Source organism: Eupeodes corollae, chromosome 3 (genome assembly GCF_945859685.1).
Source record: "Eupeodes corollae chromosome 3, idEupCoro1.1, whole genome shotgun sequence".
NCBI lineage: Eukaryota > Metazoa > Arthropoda > Insecta > Diptera > Syrphidae > Eupeodes > Eupeodes corollae.
The window spans coordinates 42,227,506-42,250,121 of NC_079149.1; the positions used below are offsets into that span (position 1 = coordinate 42,227,506).

The 22,616-nt window shown below is 36.6% G+C and overlaps 2 protein-coding genes across 2 annotated transcripts in view; one reads left to right on the top strand and one right to left on the bottom strand.

Moving 5' to 3' along the window:
* The first annotated feature begins 1,741 nt into the window (after window positions 1-1,741).
* LOC129952382 (WD repeat and HMG-box DNA-binding protein 1) lies at window positions 1,742-5,910 on the top strand. Its single transcript, XM_056064937.1, has 11 exons — window positions 1,742-1,957; window positions 2,017-2,254; window positions 2,311-2,554; window positions 2,616-3,035; window positions 3,098-3,335; window positions 3,391-4,033; window positions 4,347-4,604; window positions 4,662-4,820; window positions 4,876-5,016; window positions 5,097-5,393; window positions 5,548-5,910. Exons 1-11 carry the CDS (start codon window positions 1,881-1,883, stop codon window positions 5,806-5,808), a joined length of 2,976 nt encoding a protein of 991 aa, XP_055920912.1. The 5' UTR covers window positions 1,742-1,880; the 3' UTR covers window positions 5,809-5,910.
* The window catches only part of LOC129952383 (uncharacterized), a 67,855-nt gene continuing 51,040 nt past the window's right edge, over window positions 5,802-22,616 (bottom strand). Inside the window, exons 3-11 of the mRNA XM_056064938.1 lie at window positions 17,743-17,871; window positions 17,503-17,669; window positions 17,344-17,402; window positions 17,107-17,239; window positions 16,808-16,965; window positions 16,514-16,653; window positions 16,227-16,397; window positions 6,025-6,437; window positions 5,802-5,961 (exon numbers count right to left, since the gene is read on the bottom strand). Of these exons, the coding sequence (XP_055920913.1) occupies window positions 5,937-5,961; window positions 6,025-6,437; window positions 16,227-16,397; window positions 16,514-16,653; window positions 16,808-16,965; window positions 17,107-17,239; window positions 17,344-17,402; window positions 17,503-17,669; window positions 17,743-17,871 (1,395 nt within the window). The 3' untranslated portion in view covers window positions 5,802-5,936. The remainder of the gene's footprint in view (window positions 5,962-6,024; window positions 6,438-16,226; window positions 16,398-16,513; window positions 16,654-16,807; window positions 16,966-17,106; window positions 17,240-17,343; window positions 17,403-17,502; window positions 17,670-17,742; window positions 17,872-22,616) is intronic.

The following is a 22,616-nucleotide window of genomic DNA, read 5'->3' on the forward strand; positions in this document are numbered from 1 at the left end:
AAGGTTGGTCTGGAGATCCCTGGAATTTCATCTGATTTTTTAAGATTTCAAAGCAGCAAATCAACGAGGTTTCGAAATAACAAGAGAGGTTTTGAAATTCCAATTAATACCCGTGTTTTTTTGGCATTCTATAAAAAGTTTAGTAGACAATTTCCAAGAAAACCCATCGGCAGCAGCCACATTTTTGTATTTAAAAATTTGTGCAAATTAAGAACTGCAGCTTTTGCGTGAATTGATCGAGTCAGTGCCAGTGGGAATGAGTTCATCACAGGAATGTTTTTTGAAGAGCATACTAGTCTCGAAGACTCAGCAGAAGATGATAAACATGACACTGTGACTCCTTCGTCCAGTTCTTCTTTTTGTTTCTAAAGAATATTTAATTTTTTAATCATGTAGTTTATAAGCTTAAATTAGTTTCTACCTTTTTCCTGTTTTCTTTTTGACATTTGGCGGTCGATTTAAAATTTTAACCAAACAATTTGACATAAAATAAAAACTTTAAGAAGGGTGTTTCTTCGTATACTACTACATTAACATTTGGTGTTGAATCGAGCTTGAAGCTCGCCTCAATTCTTTATTCTGAATCGAGTTGCGATTTATTTATTCTAAACTGAGATTAACCTTTGGTGGAAACATAGCAAAACATAAATATCTTCTCTATTGTTTTCTCTTGCAAAATAAGCCATTTTCATTAACAAAACTTAATGATATCAACAGTAACAGATTGATTTTTTCCCCAATGGAAAACACATGATTCCAAATGCATAACTACTCAACGAACACAGCCATCGAGATACAAATTCAACATCAATCGTACCAACATTTGAGCACGAAATCACATAAAAACCATTCGAGACTCGTATAAATGTCAAAAACCCATCCTTAGTAAGATTCTACTTTAACTTTTGTCGGTAGTATTCATACTACGGATATTGTGTTTACTATTCGTGTCAAAGCCTATTGTACTGTTGATAGGTTTTCCAAAAAACACGGGTAATGTCCTGATATATCAAGGGAGCTCTTCAAATATCAAGTGATGGCCTGAAAAAGGGAGCTCTGGAGATATTGAGAGAGGTTCTAACATTCCAAGGAAGGTCTTGAAATAAAGAGGATTGATGTTTTAAAGGACATCCTGAAATACCCAGGATAGACCCATCCCTTAAATAACGATCAAACAGTTTTCTCTCAAAAAGAAGGTATTTAGATTCTAGTGACTTTGAAACGTCAAAAAGATTACTATCAGGCCGATTACATAAATCGTTGTAGATAGAATCAAATAATATCAATTTTGACATTTCTAAATTAATTAAACTGTCAAAAAATAACTACAACTACATCTTCCAATAAGAAGTTAAACAAATAAAAATGTGTTGATGAGATTTTAATTGTCACTTAGAATGATTCTATTGTGAAACTTAGTTCCAAAGAACACTGAAATTTTTCTTACATCCATTGTTTGACATTTGTAAATATTTGAAATTGAGGAATATCAGTAATTAAGCTAATGAACTTGTAATACAATTGTGTTTCATGTTTAGATCAAAGCATTTAAATATTTATGTGAAAAGGCTGTTCTGTGGAAATACCTGACTTAAAAAGAACAAGGCCGTATTTTAAAAAAAGAATTAAAATATTTAATTTGTCTTATAACTTACCTTAAAGAAAAGGAACCATTCACAATAAATATGTTGCTAAAGTCGGAAGTATCAACACAAAATAATACAAAAAAGTTACCGTTGGCGGGAAAAATTTGACGTTTCAATTTGCAAACCAACATTTTCTGTTTGAAATCACTTTGTTTTACTTACGGACGAAAATAATTAAAATTCTTTACAAATAAAATACAAACTCTTTAAAATAGTTAACAAAATCCATAAACAATGGCATTCCAGAGAAGTTCTATGCGCTATGCCCACACCAATGGTCATACAAGTCTCACGTACACCGAAAATGGAGAGTAAGTATCTTCTTATGGTTTCTGGGGAATTCAAATTCTTATCTCGAGTTCCTTTGAAGATATATCATAACTTGTGGATCTGATGGTGATATTCGTAAATGGAAGGGGATCGATGATGATGATCCCTCATCAAATTGTTTGGGGGAATTTGTGATTTGCATTGCCCACTACGACAAAAGACTTCTGGCTTCTACGGATCTGAACACTGTCCAGGCTTACACGTTCCCCGAGATTGATCGTGATGGCACAGAAATGCGCTTTACAGCTGCAGTCACATGTTTGAAAGTCAATAAAAATGTAAGGTTTTCAATTTAATTCGAGACTGTTGAATGAAATTGATGCAGTTCTATTAGTTTATAGCCGCTGGTTCGGAAGATACAACCATAAAGGTGACTCTTCGGGGAAAGACTGAAGGAGAATTCACTCTGGAAGGACATTCTGGACCCATTCTAGCCATCGACTTGGGTGTGAATGATCTCTTGGCATCAGTAGCCGGAGATGGATGCTTAAAAATATGGAATCTGACAGAGAAGAAAGAAATCAAGACGATTTCTGGGCTTGCCAAGCTCAAGACATTCGATGATGCTAAGTGCTTTGGTAAACTACGACTTAGTCTTGGCCTTCGATGTGTTGCATTAGAATTAGATTTTTTTTACAGGAACTCCCTCATTTGAACCACAAACTGGCAGCTGTTTAGCCTATGTCAGAGGCAAGGAAGTAATTGTCCTCAACACCAGCACCTGGGAGACCCAGTTCACACTCACAGATGATAACATCACCAGCGAATACAGCTGCTGTGAGTTCTCAGCCGATGGTCAGTTCATTGCAGCTGGCACACGAATTGGAGAACTCTCAGTCTTTAACTTTTCACGAAAGACAACTGTAAAGTGTGAAACTTCGAACAGTGAATGTCATGGCATCACAGCCCTCGCATGGAATCCAAGCAACAACACTGAAGTGGCATTCTGTGACTCCACCGGTCAGTTGGGCACAATTGTCTCCGGAGAAATAGCTTCCAATGACTTTCTAGATGATGTCGCTATGGAAGAAAATAGTGTGGACAATGCTCTTGATGGATGTGAGTACCCAAGATTATTCTTGTTGTTCATAGAAATCATGACTAATCCTTTGATTCGATAGTTGAATTCCAGAATGGCGATGTCGAAGAAGAAGACGATGACAATTGTGTCTCCTTGGAGAAGCTAAAAAATGATACAATGCGTAAAAACGGTTTACAAACCGATGAAGAATCTCGAGACTCTAGAGAATCACGAGCCAGAACTCATCGTTCGGTTAGTGTTGAGCGTCCAGTTGGAATTGTGTACAAAATGCAGCAACCCTTTCAACCTAGTTCCACCCCAAGTGATCTTGAACACAGGTAAATTGATAGATTTCAATGAATATAGCAGCTTCTTCACACCGATTTCTCATAGATACCTCGTCTGGAATAATGTTGGTATTGTCCGGGCCCATTCAGATGATGGAGATGGTTCCATTGATGTGGAATTCCATGATGCCAGTGTCCACCATTCCCTTCATATCACAAACTACAATAATCACACAATGGCAAGTTTGAGCTCTGCGGCTTTGGCTCTTTCTGGAGATTCATCTACCAAGCTGGTGTGCATTGCCCTAGCGGCATCTGGCAACAAGGAATGGTCCGTAGAAATGCCAGATTGTGAAGGTGTAGTCGCTTTGGCCGCGTCAAACAAACTGGTAGCCGTTGCCACAGATATGCGTTTCTTGAGAATTTTCACTGTAATGGGAACACAAAGGGAAGTTATTTCTATTCCCGGACCAGTTCTAGCAATGGCTGCCTTTCAGGATCGTCTGATGGTTTGCTATCACAATGGAGCTGCAAGTGAGGATCAGCATATTTCCGCACTGCTTCTGCAAACCATTGGATTGACAGTTCGCACGAAGGAGATTCGTGTTCCACTGCTGACTGCAAGGAAACTGACTTGGATTGGATACTCTGACTGTGGTTCGCCAGTAATGTCGGACACAATGGGTCTGGTACAGATGTACAGTATGAAGACCAATTGTTGGTATCCAGTTTGTGATACCATGAAACATGTAAGCTTAAGGACTGCTCACATGAAAGCGACCAACGAATGAACACATGGAATGTTTTTATTCGACATTACAAATGGAAAACGAAGACTTGGCTAAGACGCGCGCGAACATTTAATACTTTGAGAGAACGTGTTGAGAACTTAAAGATTAACTTGCACAAAATTTAGGTTTATAAATTGTTTAAAATCACATTCTATTCATTAGTTCTTCGCTCGTTGGTCTCTCTCATGTGAAGAGTCCTGGAATAGTCCTTTTTAAAGGATCTCATAAAAATGAGTGCAATTTGAAATATGTTTTCTTTTTTCTCTTTCAGAGTCAAAGTGTTTCGAATAACTTCTTCTTAATTGATGTCTCCGAGAGATCCCAAATTATTCAAGCGGTTTTGTGTCGAGGTTGTTCATATCCAATGACAAATCCCCGACCTATGATGACTGAGTTGCCAATGCAAATGCCAGTTTGTGACTTGGAATCGGAGCGATCAGGTCTCGAGGAGCTTCTGATTCGGTCTTCTAATTTTAATGTTGAAAATTCTGAGAAAAGTATCAAAGAAACTGCCATCAAATTGTTTGCTGTAAGTTTATTTGTTTTTTGTTTTAATAGTTTTATAAATAAATTAAATTAATTTAAGATTGCTTGTCGAGCTGAAATGGAAGCACGTGCTAAGGAACTAATTGAAATGATTGCATCGCCAGCTTTATTGCCATTGGCTGTGAAATATGCAACAAAATTGGGTAGGATACATTTGGCTGATAAACTAAGCGAACTATTGCCACAATTGGAAGAAACGGTAAGAGTTTATTGAAGAAAATTCTTCATACTTTCTAATTGAATTTTCTTTGTAGGAAAAAGAGCGAGAAAATGAATTACGAGAGATCGAATCCGATGCCCTGGAAATAATCCAAAATAGCCCATTGAATGCCAGTCTTCTTCTGGTTCAAGCTGCCAAAAATTCATCTCAAAACACAACTCCAAAACTTGCTCCTGTAGGTTTTTATTTTTAAATTTTGTTTTTTTTTTTTTTATAAATTCTTATCGATGGTTATTTTTGTCGTGGATCTCTTAGAAACCAATGACATTGAGTAATCAAAAGCGTAATCCCTTCAAAAGAACATCCATCAGACTCCCAACAGAAACAGACATTGTTGCTGAACAATCCATAGATTATGGATTGAAACAAATAGAACTGAGAAAACAATTAGAGGAAAAAGCTAGACGTGATGAAATCAAGGCCAAAAATGCCGAAATCAAACAGAAGCGTAAAGAAGCCGAACAAAAATCTCAACAGAAAGATGTCGCTGATAGCCAATCTTCGGTCATTCCAGACAGCCAAGCGGGCGATGAAAATGTTGCCAAAAACCAGGTTTGTTTAACAAAACTATTTATTTGTAAGTTTTTTCACTCGTTGACTAATGAATTCCCAATACATCACTTTTTAAGGGACTAAGATATTTTTTTTATAATCAAAGAGATGATCCCAATTTAACAGTGTCAAAACTTACATCGTATACTTGCAGATTCCTCCTGGTACAAATTTCTTCTCTTGGTTTACCAAAAACAAAATAAATTTCGAAAATGAAAATCCCAATTTAACAGGACCAGAAATTACAAAATTAGCAATGCAGCAATTTAAGGCACTCGGTGGTGGTAAGGCAGCTGCTCCTTCGCCGCCACCGGTGGCAACTTCAGCTAAACGTAAACTTGACACAGATGGTGCTAAACCAAAAGCCAAAATTTCGACTTTCGCCAAATTGGCTAAATTCGATTTTAATAATTAAGAAACAAAATGATTCATATTTTATTGTTGATTTATATGTTTTATGTTTTAAGTAGATGTTAAGAATATATGTTTTGTATTATTAATTTATTATAAGTCTCGATATTAGTTTTTTTTTGTATTTATTGCTTATGAACGGGGTCTCTTCTCCAACCTGGAAATGGAATGAATATGATGTAGGAATTAGAACTCTTAGATGATGATGTAAAAAACTTACTCCAATCTCGCAGCAGCTCTGGCAGCTGTATGCATAGGAATTCCTTTTAATTTTCTGTCTATGGTTTTTCTTTCTTTACTGATTTCCTGCTTAGGTGGTAGATTTGTTTGTTGTTGTTTGTTCTTGAGCAACATTTTACTTAATACAGCTCCGATGCCCATTGTAAAACGACCTCTCCTGGTTGTTGTTGAAGAAGGACCAATGGTGAAAGGTGATTTGGGTCTTTGATTATGGGATTTGATTGCTTTCGAACAAAGGGTTTTATTATTTTGTTTTATTTGGTCTCCCTCTCCAGTCTTTAAAATAGGTGGACCTGTAATAGGAACTGGGACATTTTCAGGAGCTTTTTGAACTTTTTGTTGTGGTTTAGGGATCGGTTTGGGTTTTGGGTTTGGATAATGAACTTTGGGTCTCTAGAAAAAAAAATAAAGAAAAGTGCAAAACTTATTAAAGGGTAGAATATACAGATACATATGTACAATCATCATACAGATTCTTAAATAATTTAATTGTTTTTTTTTTCGATTATTTAAAAAAAAATATTGATTATTTATAAAACATAAATTCTATGAGCAGTCTGAAGCTTTAGGTTAGGTTATAGTGGCTGTCCAAGATGGAAACGGACAAACTTAGGCCAGTTTAATGGCCCATTGTGATACCACATGAATCTTGAGGCTTCCTCCTAAGCTCAATGGAACCAGTTAGAGTCCCTTACGAAACGTGAGAGGCTGATTATACTGATATGATTTAGATCGTTAAAGAAGAATTCTCCTAGGTAATTCTTGCGTTTTCGAGCTAGAGCAGGGCATGTGCAGAGAAGATGAAGAACCGTTTCTTCCTCTTCCTCGTCCATACAGCTTCTGCAAAAGTCATTTGAGACTACGCCTAGTCTCGTGACGTGCTTTCCTATTAGACAGTGTCCGGTTATATCACCTATTATCGAGCTTTTATGCGATCTGCTTAGAGAGAGCAAGCACCTTAAACGTTTTAAATCCAGTGTTGGCCAGATGTTTTTTGTGGCTTGACACGTGGTGATGTTGGTCCACCTGGTGCCTGCCCTCCTCGCAGCGTCTTGCATTAGTAGCAGTTTACAAGTAGCGATTGGTATGCCAGTACTTGCCAAACGTGGTAGGATGGGCTGTACTGTACCGTTCCTGGCGAGTTCATCTGCCTTACAATTACCTGGAATGTCTCTATGGCCCGGCACCCAGCAAAGGTGAATATTAAACTGTTATGCCATCTCCATTAGAGATGATCGACAGTTATGGACTGTTATAGAGTTTGTAGAGACAGAGTCCAGAGATTTGATAGCGGCCTGGCTGTCGGAGAAAATACGGATATCAGATGTTGATATCACGTATTCTTTGAGCCAAGACAAGACTTCCTTAATCGCCAAAAGTTCCGCCTCGAACACGCTAAAATGATTGGGAAGGCGGAATGAGAGACTTAATTTCAGTCGTTCAGAGTACACACCACCACCAACCCCTTCTTTGGTTTTTGAGCCATCTGTGTAAAAGTGGATTGACTCATCCTCCAAGAATGTCCTATCCTTACAAAAAGATCTGGTAGGTATAGAAATCTGGAAATTCCTGTCGAATTGTAGTTGGGGGATGGTGTACCACCATACTGCCACACCGTACGTTAAAATCGGTCTGATTTCCGATGTGTATAGCCAATGCGTGATTCTGGGTTGTAAACCCCATTTATTACCAATAGCTTTTTTGCAAGAAAAAAGAGCTACAGTAGCTTTTTTGACTCTTTCCTGTACGTTGCGTTTCCAATTTAGTTTTTTGTCCAAGACAAGACCTAAGTATTTAGCCTCGTCTGAGAATTTGTATTGGATTCCTTTAATGTAAGGAGGGTTGACAAATGGAATTTTGTATCTCCTCGAAAATAAGACCAGATCGGTTTTGTGTGGGTTAACACCCAGTCCACACCGATCAGCCCAAAGTATTAGTCTGTCCAAGGCATTTTGTAAGAGTTCTTTTAGGATATTCAGATGCTTTCCTGAAACTGCTATAGCAACGTCGTCCGCATATGCTTTCACTCTGAAACGCTCCGCATCCAGACTAGTCAGGATTTCATTCACCACTAGGTTCCAGAGGAGAGGGGATAGAACACCACCTTGCGGTGTCCCTCTACTAACGAATCGTCTGCTAGAAGAGTTGCCCAGTTTTGAGTTAATTATTCTGCTAGTAAGCATTAAATGAATTAACTCCCGAAGCGAACTCTCTACATTTAGAGATGTCAGTGCAGAAGTGATTGCAGATGTGTCCACGTTGTTAAAGTCACCTTCGAGTCTGAAGCTTTAATAACAAGAAAAAATGCTTTTATTTTAAACTTTTTGATTTAAAAAAAACTCCGTTTTGTCGGTTGTATTTACCAAAAAGTTTGATATCTTCGGTATTAAATGTCAGAACGAACTGGTTAAGCCCATTATTTTCAGAAAAAATGTCTGAGGATTTCGATTTTTGCGAAACCATTTATTTCTGCCTGGAAAATTTTTCAAATTTGAACTCAATTTTCTTGAGAACAACACACAAAAAACGGTATAGTTTTATGATATTTTAGATTATATGATACGAGTTTAATACAAAATAAAGAAAAGGGTTAGAGATAGTCCTTTATTTTTTGCTAAGAGTAAGACAGGACGGAAAGACAGCCTAATCTGTAATAGAAACTTCTGCAGTATCTTTCTGTTTCATATATGGAACTACTACTTCAGGAAAGAATAACCTGACAAATATAAGAACTTAAGCTGTAAACAGGGAAGCTTTGAAAAAGGGAATGTGTCCTGTTCATGTTCGGATAAAATTTATGGAGTGTATCCTCCACGTTGCCTACAATTTGCCATTTCAAGCATGTAGATCCAACCATGAGACCATATTAGAGATGTTTAGAAGAAGAAAATTCAGCAGGAGTTTCGTGAAAAACAGGGTAGCATTGTCGATCTTGTAAAACAAGGTACGGGGACAAGTAATGACGCAACACCTTCAGAAAATTTTTGTAAATCCAACCATGACTTGAGAAATCACTGGAGTTATTGAATCCCTAATTCGGCGGTTTGTTGTTCTGCTTGAAGTAATAACGTCGAATGAAAAATTAGATTTAAAAAAAATGCAGCTTGCATGTGGGAAACTGGTGAACTGTTTGTTGAGAAATATAAATGGTACAATATGTCAGCAACCATACATAAGGTTTTCATCCATGGAGAAGAAATAAATAAAAGCTGTGCATTTCCTGTTGGATCGCTCTCCGATGAAGCCCTTGAATGCCGAAATAAGGATTATAAAGCCTACCGCAGGTAGGCAGCCAAATTGCGACGAATGAAGATGTGATGCATCATATACTCATCCTCAGATCCCATAATAACAGGTTTAAGGCACAGGCAAAAAAGAATATATTTCCAATCAGCACAGACGCTAAAACCTCATTTTAGCATTATAAAATTACTACTTCATAATTTTTTAATTGTTTTTAATATACACTACCGGTCAAAAGTTTGAGACCACCTCTGAAATTTGAGAAATATCGAGTTTTAACCCCTAAACTGAAGTTATAGGAAAAAATTTAATACGTGAAAAAAGTGAAGAGCATGTCTAGTTGTAAATGATAGAAAAATATAAACTAGTTTTGTGCTAAACATAAATTATTTATTTAAAAAACCAATTAAAGCTATAAATTGAGTTTTCATCAAAAAACCCTCCTTTATATTCAATATTTTTTTTTACAATTCTGGGCAATCTTCTTACAAGATTTTGTATTTTTTCTTGTGGAATATTATTCCAGCAATTTTGTAGATTTTCCCAAAGAGCAGATTCCAATGTTTTGTGGTGATTATGGACATTTCTGTCAAGCCCTTCCCATAAGAGCTCAATGGGGTTAATATCTGGAGTATGCGGTGGCCATACCATTACTTTTAGAATTTCCTCATCTTCTTTTTGTTTCAGGTATCCCCGGCAAAGTTTTGAAGTGTGTTTCGAGTCATTGTCTTGCTGGAATACAAACCCTTCACCGATTAATTGGAGTCCAGATACCAAAACGTGGTCTTAAAATATCGTTTTATAGACTTCTTTATCCATTCTTCCGATCAATCGTGTTACATCTCCTACTCCATAGAAGGAAAAACATCCCCACACCATTACTGAACCGCCTCCACGCTTTCTAGTTGGGACCAAACAGTCTGGTAGAATCTTCTGTTCATCACTGCGCCTGACATACACTCTGTGATTTGAGCCAAATATCTCAAACTTGGACTCATCGCTCAATAAGACTCTGTTGAAGTCTTCATCTGTCCAATCCTTACTGGTTTTGGACCATTCCAAACGTTTGATCTTGTTTTGGGGTCATAGAAGTGGTTTCCGCACTGCAACGCGCCCAAAAAGTCCAGAATGCCTTAGCCTTCGTTGTATCGTTGATACAGATAATGGTTCTACCCGGATTTCAATGATCTCGGAGCATATTTCTGGTGCTGTTTTCTTCCCAGAACGCTTTATTATGGTGATGATATGCAGATCTTCGGTTTTCGTCGTAACTCTAGGTCGTCCTGACCTCGGTTTATCCTTAAAACCGCCGGTACTAAAGTAACTCTGTATGGTCCTGTGAACTGCTCCTTTGGATATCTTTAGTTTTGTGGCTATTTCTCTTTGCGAATAGCCTTCTTCAATAAGGGTCATAATCGCAGATCAAGTTTCAATTGTTAATTATTTAATTTTTCCCATGATGCGCACTTTGTTTACAGGAGAAGATCACAGTCTCAAATAAATTTAAATTGGATTAAACCGAGCATTATATACAAAATCCTGAATATGAAGGTATTCAAAATTTAAATTTTTGTACCCTTTAATATTACCCCAGTCATACAAAAATTCCAAATTGAATGTAAAAAGTCATAAAAAATAAAAAAATATGGGAAATCCACATAAAAGCCAAAAACCCAATACTTGAATTTGTTTACCTTTTTTTCACAAATGTCCTCATAATTTACAGAAAAGGATTAATATCTGGGGTTTTTTTCACTTGCGCCTTTTATGAATGGTCTAAGTTAACAAAACAGGTAAAACAATCCTACATTCATTCATAAACACAAGCGACAGGTACAAATAAAGCAACCTTTTGAAGGTGGTCTCAAATTTTTGACGGGTAGTGTATTTATTTAATTTAATAATATACATAGTTCATAATAATATTTTATTCAAAATAAAAAGATAAGATTTTACTAAAAAAAAAACTTTTATTTAAATATAACATCAAAACCCTAAAATTTTATAAAAATGTCAATAACTTTGTTCCTAATTTTTTTTTTCAACCGAATTTTGACCAAATATGTATAAGACTAATCTTAGAATTAAAATTTTATTTAAATCCGTTGAACCGTTCATATAAACAGACTTTTTTCGGCACTGCGCGGTGGCTGTTTGAGATGGAGTGATCTTTTCAGAGCATCAGCACAGGAGTTAAACAAGGATGCTTAGTTAGATCTCGTTCATTCTCTTTATTTATAAATAATGTTGCTGATGAACATTCCAGGGGAATTGGATTAGCTATGAGTAGCTTAACCGTGAATTTATAATCATAAGGCGGGTGATGACATCGTCATACTTTTAGAATATACCGAAGGTTTACAATTGATGATCAATCGGTTATGTAACCTGTAACAGATGGGGATTATCTATCAACACAACATAACCCAAAACAATGGGCAGGTTCAGACGACATAAGGGACTTGAAAGTAAGGCAAGTTTCTAGCATCTAACTGGCCATCTGTCAAAAAATTGATTTCCAATTAAGGCAACTTTATTGGAAAGTTAGTCAAGAAAAATTTCCCTAACTATCAAGTCAAGTCAACTTGTGTCAAAATGACAATTGAACATGTTTTTTGATTCAACCGAAAGCTGAACTTTATTACTCTATGTTTCATTTATTTTCTGCATACCTTCAATTATTGCTTTCTGTGAAAAGAGTCCTTGTCAATTTGGAAAAGAGATAACTAATATTTCTTTACAATACCAAATACAAATCGTGATGGAGTTGTAGCTTGCTTGAGGGCTGTTTTGTAGACAATAATGATGTTGGTAGTTTTTGTACTATGAACTTGAAGTAGAGGTTTGTGAAGTAAAGTTCTGAATTTGAAATTCATTACACTTAAAAAACTAACTAGTTGCTTTGGTCAAAATGTAATTTCAAAGAATGAAGTTGACTGAAAATGAAGCCTCTTATGTTGTCTCAACCTGCCCAATGATATTTGTCCGTACACCCTAAGCACTTCCAATGGAGGAAGATGGAAAGACAATGATACGAAACTGCATGAAACAAAAACGATCAAATATTTATGTAGGTTCGAAACTGGGGCCTTATTATAAGGTTAGCGGCGGATCGTTTTCAATTCGACATTTCAAATTCGAATCGCGGCGTATTTCCTTATTAACGAATTCGCGGCGAAGCAGAAATTGTTCTTCCTATATTCCAGTGATTTGACACTTTTCGTTTGACTTGTTCTTCCAATATTCAAGTGATTTGACACTTTTGGTTTGACAGCTTTCCACAAATTTTGTTTTGTTTTGGTTGAATTTGTGGAATTTAAGGTGATTTATTCAATAAACAAAATTAAATATGGAATATTATTAACTTCTCATAGGCAGTTATTGTAAAGGGTCAGATTTGTCAAATTGAAAATTTTCAAGGTTCTAGGTACCTAGAGTCGAAATAAAAGGTTTTAAGAAAGATGTCTGTGCGTGTGTGTGTACGTTCGTTCGTACGTCCGTACGTTCATAGGTCCGTACTTTCGCAACGTTATTTTTCGTCGTCCACAGCTCAAGAACCAGAAGACATAACAACTTCAAATAAATTTTGTTTATACAGATGATAAGGCAGAAAGGTCTCTCAAGAAAATTCGTTTTTTTTTTACCATAGCAGTTTGAAAAAAAGGTGAACCAAAAACGCTGGAGACTTGAATTATATATTATATAATATATTGTAACGTGATATCAAAGAAGTATATTTTTTGAAAAAAAAAATCCATTCAATGGTTTTTTTATAAATCAAAAAAACTGAAAAAAAAAATTTGTCACCTCCAAAATTTTACGACAAAAATATGATTTCATCTCCAAAACAATTTTGAGCAACGAAGAATAATGTTTTTGACACCTGATAAAATTTTGAGAAAAATCGAATTGACAGTTTAAAATCTAAAAAAAACATTACTCAAAGTTGGTAAAAATTGATTTTCGACTCCAATATCTTTTCAAAAACTTTCAAAAAATATTGTGGTCAACATTCGGTAAAATTTTGAAAAAAAAAATCGAATTGACAGTTTTTCTACAAAAATAAAACTCTAAAAAAAAACAGTACTAAAACTTGTTAAAAATTTACTTTCGACTAAAATAGCTTTTCAAAAATTAAAAATATTGGCTTCAAACTTTTTTATTTCACAGAAAATATTGTTTTCGATATTCAGTAATTATTATATAAAAATCCAAGTGTCCGTTTTTCATAAAAAATAAGATCTACAAAAAATAGTACGCAAATTTGGTAAAAATTGATACGAGTACATATAGACAAACTTTTAAGCAAGATAAATCGACAGACGGGATGGGAAGTTATCAGTGTGGGTTGCATCCTAGCCTCTTTTTTAAACTTGTTTTACCCCGATATTATTATTATGTAGTACCCGTGGCATGATGGTTAGTGCGTTGGACTGTCATGCAAGGGGTCTTGGGTTCAAACCCTGCCTGTGTCACCTTAATTTAAAAAAAATTAATTTTCGAGGGTACTTCCTCTTGCGAGGAATTGACAAATCCTTCAAGAGTAATTCTTGTCATGAAAAAATGCTTTCTCAAATTAGCCGTTCGGATTCGGCCTAAAATTGTAGGCCCCTCCCATTCCTGACAACAGTACTCGCACACAGGAATGGTTGAGAGTTGTAAGTCACTAGGCCCTGGTTCACAACGGACTGTTGCGCCACCCAATTTAATTAATTTAGCCCGATATTCAGGATCGACAAGTGCTACCGTTGCAATGCCCTTAGAGAGATTTCGTTCTCAAATATTGGTGCGATTGATATTGCATTTGTATACACTTAAGCACCTTAACTAAAACCGATCTCCTTAAAGATATCAAAAAGAGTTTTCACAATATCGTTTATTCTAAGTCTACTTTAAGCCCACAAAAGAATCGTTGGTGTCCATCAAATGCTATCAACCTTAATGTAAGGCACACAAAATATTTTAAAATCAATTAAACCGACTTCAACTTTGGCCTCTGGACACAAACCCACTGTAGATTTAATTCTAAAATCATTATCCTTACCTGAGCTTCCTTAGCTTTATCCCTGAGAGTCTCCGATTCAATTTTTGTTTTGTTTTGATTGAATTTGTGGAATTTAAGGTGATTTATTCAATAAACAAAATTAAATATGGAATATTATTAACTTCTCATAGGAAGTTATTGTAAAGGGTCAGATTTGTCAAATTGAAATTTTGACATTTATCGACGTTTCAAGGTCCCTAGAGTTGAAATAAAAGGTTTTAAGAAAGATGTCTGTGCGTCCGTGTGTGCGTACATACGTTCGTACGTCCGTACGTTCATAGGTCTGTACATTCGCAACGTTATTTTTCGTCGTCCACAGCTCAAGAACCAGAAGACATAACAGCTTCAAATAAATTTTGTTTATACAGATGATAAGGCAGAAAAATCTCTCAAGAAAATTTCGTGTTTTTTTACCATAGCAGTTTAAAAAAAAGTTGAACATTTTGGTTAACCCTAAATATCTTACGAACCAAAAACGCTAGAGACTTGAATTAAATTTTATATAATATATTGTAACGTGATATCAAAGAAGTATATTTTTTGAAAAAAATCCATTCAACGGTTTTTTTTTATAAATCAAAAACACTGGAAAAAAAATTGTCACCTCCAAAATTTTACGACAAAAATATGATTTCATCTCCAAACAATTTGGTGCAACGAAGAATAATGTTTTTGACATCTGATAAAATTTTGAGAAAAATCGCATTGACAGTTTTTTTTTACAAAAAATTAGAAACAGAACAAAAATAACAAAAGTTGGTAAAAAATGATTTTCGACTCAAATATCTTTTTAAAAATTTGAAATATTGGCTTCAAACTAATTTTATCTTATAAAAAATATTGTTTTCAACATTCGGTAAAATTTTGAAAAACTTTGAAAAAAAAATCGAATTGACAGTTTTTCTACAAAAATAAAACTCTAAAAAAAAAACAATACTAAAACTTGGAAAAAATTTACTTTCGACTAAAATAGCTTTTCAAAAATTAAAAATATTGGCTTCAAACTTTTTTTATTTCACAGAAAATATTGTTTTCGATATTTAGTAATTTTTATATAAAAATCAAAGTGTCCGTTTTTCATAAAAAATAAGATCTACAAAAAATAGTACGCAAATTTGGTAAAAATTGATACGAGTACATATAGACAAACTTTTAAGCAAGACAAATCGATAGACGGGATGGAAAGTTATCAGTGGGGGTTGCATCCAAACCTCTTTTTTAAACTTGTTTTAGCCCGATATTATTATTATGTAGTACCCGTGGCATGATGGTTAGTGCGTTGGACTGTCATGCAAGGGGTCTTGGGTTCAAACCCTGCCTGTGTCACCTTAATTTAAAAAAAATTAATTTTCGAGGGTACTTCCTCTTGCGAGGAATTGACAAATCCTTCAAGAGTAATTCTTGTCATGAAAAAATGCTTTCTCAAATTAGCCGTTCGGATTCGGCCTAAAATTGTAGGCCCCTCCCATTCCTGACAACAGTACTCGCACACAGGAATGGTTGAGAGTTGTAAGTCACTAGGCCCTGGTTCACAACGGACTGTTGCGCCACCCAATTTAATTAATTTAGCCCGATATTCAGGATCGACAAGTGCTACCGTTGCAATGCCCTTAGAGAGATTTCGTTCTCAAATATTGGTGCGATTGATATTGCATTTGTATACACTTAAGCACCTTAACTAAAACCGATCTCCTTAAAGATATCAAAAAGAGTTTTCACAATATCGTTTATTCTAAGTCTACTTTAAGCCCACAAAAGAATCGTTGGTGTCCATCAAATGCTATCAACCTTAATGTAAGGCACACAAAATATTTTAAAATCAATTAAACCGACTTCAACTTTGGCCTCTGGACACAAACCCACTGTAGATTTAATTCTAAAATCATTATCCTTACCTGAGCTTCCTTAGCTTTATCCCTGAGAGTCTCCGATTCAATTTTCCTTTGCAATTCATGGAGTTTGCAAATGTTGTATATACCAGCTAACGGTGAATATCGTCTCGTTTCGATTGTTCGACAAATATCAGACGGAGGTAAATCGCAAATTTTTGCTATTTGTGTCACAGCCTAGACGAACAATAAAAAAAAGAAACTCAAGGATCTAAGTAAATACGTCTCCACAGATTCTACAAGTATCCCTACATAGGTAGGTTAAAGTATATATAGGTAGATATCATACAAACCATTCTCTTCCAAGTACCGTCCACCTGAGGATATTCCCGACAAAACCGACCATAGATCCAGGCATGAGCTTGTAGATTTAGCATTGTAATTCTGTCCGCAGGATTCGTGCATAGCATTCTCTCAATCAAATTTCGAAACACTGTAACAAGTCGTAACGATACGAACGATGAAAATTGTACACAGATACGACGATATCGTTTTGTAGAAAGGAACAAGGGAAGGTAGAGTGGTGATAAAATCCTTTCATTGCGGCACCGAAAGCAAACTAAGTCCAAATAAAAAAAGAAACTTACACAAGGATACGTCCATTAGATTCTTTTGGTGGCGGTTAGTTAATCCAATTTTTGTCTCCCGGATTAGTTGTTTTCGCTTTGCATCCGGTGTAAGACCAGGCTTGTGCCACGATTGAAAGGGTAGTTTACCCACAAGCATACCATAGAATATGACACCGCTAAAAAGGGATAAAGAGCTACATATATATAGAGGTATGTACATTGTACAAAGTAAAGGGAGAGGTTAAAGATAATTTGTTGGTTGAATTTGGTTGGAAAAGGAAAAGATTGAAATTTGTTGCTAGTAGGTTGATACATACAGGCTCCAGATGTCCACTTCTGGACCATATTGCTGACCACTGATGTAAAGTTCCGGTGCTGCATACTCTGGTGAACCACAATGTGTATGAAGGAGTTCCCCATCACCACGACGATAGTTGCTTAGACCAAAGTCTAAAACCATAACCAAAAAAAAAGAACATACAAATATACATAGGTTCTTCCATTGCGGATGAGATGGATAGGATATGGAATAGAAAGGATTTGCATATACGAACCGACTAATTTGACAGTTTCTTTTGTATTGTCTAGCAGAATGTTTTCCATTTTCAGATCCCTGTGAGGATTTTTGTTTTGTTCGGATGGAAAAGAAGAACAAGGATTAATGGGTGACCGAAAATTCCTTTAGCTATAGGAACAATATAGACATAGCTTACCTGTGGACAATTCCACGTTCATGCAAATGGGATACAGCGGAAATAATCTGTCGGGCTAATGGACGTGTCTGCTTCTCTTCGAGTTTTCCGTTGCGTTGGGACATGATGAAGGTACATAGATCGCCACCATTAACCAGTTCCGTGATTATGTAGTATCGTTTGGTTGTCTAGTTTTTATTTTTAGAAAAAGAGAACTTTTTTTAAAGTTGATGAATTTAAAACAAAACAATCTTTACTTACAGTGATGGTCTCAAAAAGATATATTATATTGGGATGGGAAACTTTTGACAGGATTTTTGCCTCTCGGCGCATATTTTTGATGATGTATTCATCTTTAACGTCCCGAAATGTAAGAATTTTTACAGCTACCTTTAAAGACAAATATTATTTAAGGCTAATTAAGTGTTAAAGTAGAACAGGATTAAGTAGTAAATAGTTTTTAAATGATTTTTTTTATTGTATATGTATATTTAAGATTATTTTATAACCTATATGAAAGATTTATAACCGAAGAATAAGCTTACAGACCTCTAAAGAAAACTCAAAGTTAACTCTCACCTTTCCACAAAGAATTGAACAGTATCAATAGCTTTTGAATAATCTAACAGTGTTACATGATCACTGTCCATTGCCATTCTTATTTCATTAGTTACAAAAACTAAGGCGGATTTGCTGCTGCGCTTATGTCGAAAACCAGGCTGACAGGTACTTAACAGGTTGTTGATTGTAAGATATTTTTGGATCTATCCCAGAAGAGTTTTTTCAGACACTTTCGAATCGGAAGAATGGCAATCGGGCAAAATTCTGCAGCAGTACCTGTTGGCTTTTTGGGTATGGGAATAATCTTTCATTCTAAAGGAAACTCGTAAGTAGTCAATATGCTGTTTAATATGTAGGTTATATAGCGCAGAATATATGTAAGCAGTAGTCTCAAGAACTTAGCGTCCATTTGGTCCAGGCTAGTACTTACTTACTTACTTAAGATGGCGCTACAGTCCTGTGTGAACTAGGGCCTCACCCAACAAACTTCTCGATCTAGCTCGGTCCCTAGCTAGATGTCTCCAGTTTCGCGCTTCAGGTTGGGTGAGGTCACTTTCCACTCTATAGTTGGTGCAGTTTAGATGGTCTTCTTTTTTTCAGGATCGGGCAAACAATACTGAGGTTCCATTCATAGGGCATGCTTTCTTCCGTCCATATCTTACAGATAAGTTGGTGCATGCTCCTAACCAACTTTTCTCCAGCTGCTTTAAAGAGCTCGGCTTTCAAGCCATCCGCTCCAGCGGCTTTATTAGACTTCAGCTTAGATATGGCAATCTTTAGTTCGTCTAATTCGGGAGGACGGGATAGTTGGCTTTCGTCGTCTATGTTGAATGGATCATCCTGCCTGACAGCGAAATTCAGTTCGTCGTCGCCGTTATACAGTCTGCAGCAGTTGTCCTTCCATATCCTCAGCATTGACTGCGGTTCCACTATGATTTTTCCACTTTCGCCTTTGCAGCTTTCGGTTATAGGTTTATGTACCTGTGAATTTCGTTTCACCTGTTCATAAAACTTTCGAGCTTCATTCCTGCTTTTATACCTCTCAACATTTTTTTCTTTTTCCTTCTGTGAAGTCGGCGTTCCTCTCGCCTCTTCTGCTCATGAGCAGCTCTCGTCCTTTTATGCAGCGCCGCTTTGCGTGCCTGTTGTTTGGCTGCATTTGCCTTCCGACATTCCTCATCAAACCATGGGTTCCTTGTTGGTGGCTGTTTGAAACCCATCACATCAGAGGCAGCTTCTCTGATTGCATCTTGGCTATGTCGCCACTGGTTTTCGATACATTGTGTTGGCGGCAGAGAACTTCGAGAGAGGTTACTTGTAACTCGGTCGGAAAAGGCTTTGGCGATTTTTTGCGCTTGTAGCCGTTCGACGTTGGACCTTCTCCCAGCACCTCCCTGTTTTGCCTTGGGTCTGGAAATCCGAAGTGCTACCTTGGCTACAACGAGGTAGTAGTAGGTAGGACTCTTTTAATATCGTAGCTAGGGCACTGCTCATATGTTTTGTCTAAGAGCTTGAGGGACATATCTTTGGTGTTGTCGTCTTTCTCTTCTGTGGGGGCGTGCGCGCATATCAGGCTAATGTTGCCGAATTTAGCCTTGATGCGTATGGTCATGAGGCGCTCATTGATGTGCCTATAGCTCAAGACTTGTTGGATAATCTGGCTCGAATGACGAAGCCTCATCCAAATAAGCGCTGTTGGTTTTCGTGGTAGCAGTCACCATAGTAAATATCGCAGTTTTTCATCCTCTTTTTGCCCGGCCCATCCCATCGTATTTTCTGGATGGTGGTAATATCTGTTTTATAGCGGTCTAGGGCCTCCGCTAATTCTTCGGCCGCGGTCTGTTAAGGGACCTAACATTCCACGTGCATATCCGAAGTTCTTTGTCGTTTATTCGTTTGCGTTGGTTGTCCACAGTAAATCCGTCCGTATCCGAGACTTGTTGGTGCTTCGCAACTATAAAAGCTTTTACGTGGCCAGGAAGTCACCCCGACGGCACAACCCCCAACCTGGAGTGCCAGATCCTAAGTATAACTCCACGGATGGGGAGCCGGATAAAACCAGGCCAGTAGCATTAGATTTAATCGATATTATTTCTCAAAGAGCTGTTGATAGCAGTTGGTTCCTTCTCAAGAAGGAAATGAACGGGTGATGCAACGTTTAAGGGCATGAACGTAAACTTTTTGTTGAGTGCATCACAATCGACGTCACCAACAAGCTTTTTAGATTGTTTGCCAATACCGATTTTACTCAGGTTTTTCCATAATTTTTTGCCAGATGTTAAAGAACCATGTTTATTTTCATAGTCAAGTCTTTTTGCCGTTCTGATTATTACATAAACTTGATTAGGCAGTCTGCAATACAATTTGTGGAAAAACCTCCAAGCACCATTTTGTCCCCTTAAGAGGTTTCTCTTATCGTCAACGGACTCAAGGATGGTGAAGCCCTTGGATGGATATCTGTTGAATTATACAAGTATGGACCGAACAGTCTTATCAAAAACAACGAGCAGAGCTTTGGTGCTCTTAGTTCACAATTAATGTTGTGCAATGAATCATGCGAACTACAAAGTATTTCCTTCTAAATGCCTCCTATAAAATGTTCACATCAAAACTGCATATTCGGCTTAAAAGGTGAAAGCGGTCTTCAGATTGGCTTACTCTACTATTGATCACAGACATGAAAACTGTATGTCCTCTTTGTAGATTTTAAAGCAGCATTCGACTCCATCAACTGGGATGATTTATTCAAAAGCTGTACGGTCTTGGATAGGCCAAGTTTTTTGAAATACTAATGGAGATACGAAATTGTCTGAGTGGTTTTCAACTATACAAGGAGTGACACTTAACCCCGACTTATTTGCACTTTTAATTATGTGAACGTCTAAAACCGATTGTCACTTACTTGATAGGTCCATATAAGTGTGTCTTCAGAATAGTAAATTCCACCATTGACCAAATATTAACAATACGTGGTAGACCTTGGGAAAAACCCAGGAATTCCAAATCGATAACCACCATTTATGTTCTCATCGATTTCAAAGACGGGTATGACAACGTATATAGGGAAGAGCTTTATACAGCAGACGACATAAGGGACTTAAAAGTTTAACAAGTTTCTAGTATCTGATTGGCTAGCTTCCAAAAAATTACATTCCAATTAAGGCAAATTCATTGGAAAGTTGACTGGAAAGTTAGCCTAGAAAAATCTCCCTGACCATTAAATCAAGTCTACTTCTTTCAAAATAACAGTTGATCATGTTTTTTTCATTCAACTCAAAGCTGAACTTTATTACTCTATTATTTATTTATTTTCTATTTCATTTAATACTTTCTGTAAAAGGGTTCCTTGTCAATTTGGAAAAGAAATAACTAATATTTTTTTACAATACAAAATAAAAATCGTGGTGGACTTGTAGCTTGCCGGAATAGTGTTTTGTAGACAATACTTTTGTTGGTACTTTTTGTACTATGAACTTAAAGTAGAAGTTTGAGAAGTAAAGTTCTGAATTTGCATTTCATGACACTTGCAAAACTAACTAGTTGCCCTGGCCTAAATTTACGTTCAAAGAAGGCTTTTGACTGCAAATTAAGTCCTTTATGTTGTCTAAACCTGCCTTATGTCTAGTTTTGAAAACCCCCTGACAAACTTGTCCGTTTGCGCAGAATGACGATGGAGAATGCACGCTGCTTTATCATGGCCGTTTCTTTTTATACCAACAAAAGGTTTTAGATCTTAGACTTCTTAAACATCGCTCTCGAAAAAATTGTGGAAAACTTAATCGGCAACACTTAAGGCCCAATCTTCAAAACGTCTGTTTGATTACTTGCTCATATTATCGGCCTATAATATTGATATAATTGGATAATCAAAACTTGGTGTCAGCGGCGCGTTTTTGAGGATTGCGACGCGATGGAAGAGAATAAGGTTTATGGTGGTCAAGAGCTTCCAAAGACTTAATTGTTGCAGATGTCATAAATTATCTTCCTTATTTTCACCTGCATTTTATTCCAACTTCAAACACCTCCATATTATAATTGTACAATCATGTTTGCTTCCCACACTCAATCATGGAACATTTATAAAGTGAGTGTGACATTCGTATCTTGAAACATACATAATTACAAGTCCGATACTGAGAGAGGTGTTCCGCTTATTAGCACGTCAACAAGTTGGTAATATTGAAAAAAGAAAAGCAAAAAGAACCTGTCTCTTTGGCTTGCCATTGCCACCAGCTATAGCCATAGCAACTCGACATGCCATGTAATTAGACCCCTTAGAGAATCCATTTATTAAGTGAAAAGTCAATTAAATGGCCTCCTTTAATCCCCAACATGACAATCAATGAATAAATGCATAAATTAGACATTTGCGTCTGCTTAGCGATCCGATTTGCCAAGACTTGATGTTACCCATTATAGGTAGGTAAGATATAGACATGAATGGGGGCTGATGATGAGGCTCGTATAAGCATAGCATATCTTGTCGCTTCTTGTTTTCTGATAGAGTGCACTGGACTTAAGATAGATGGTTTCGCCTTGTTAAGTTAAGCATTGTCGATGAGACGCCACCGCCG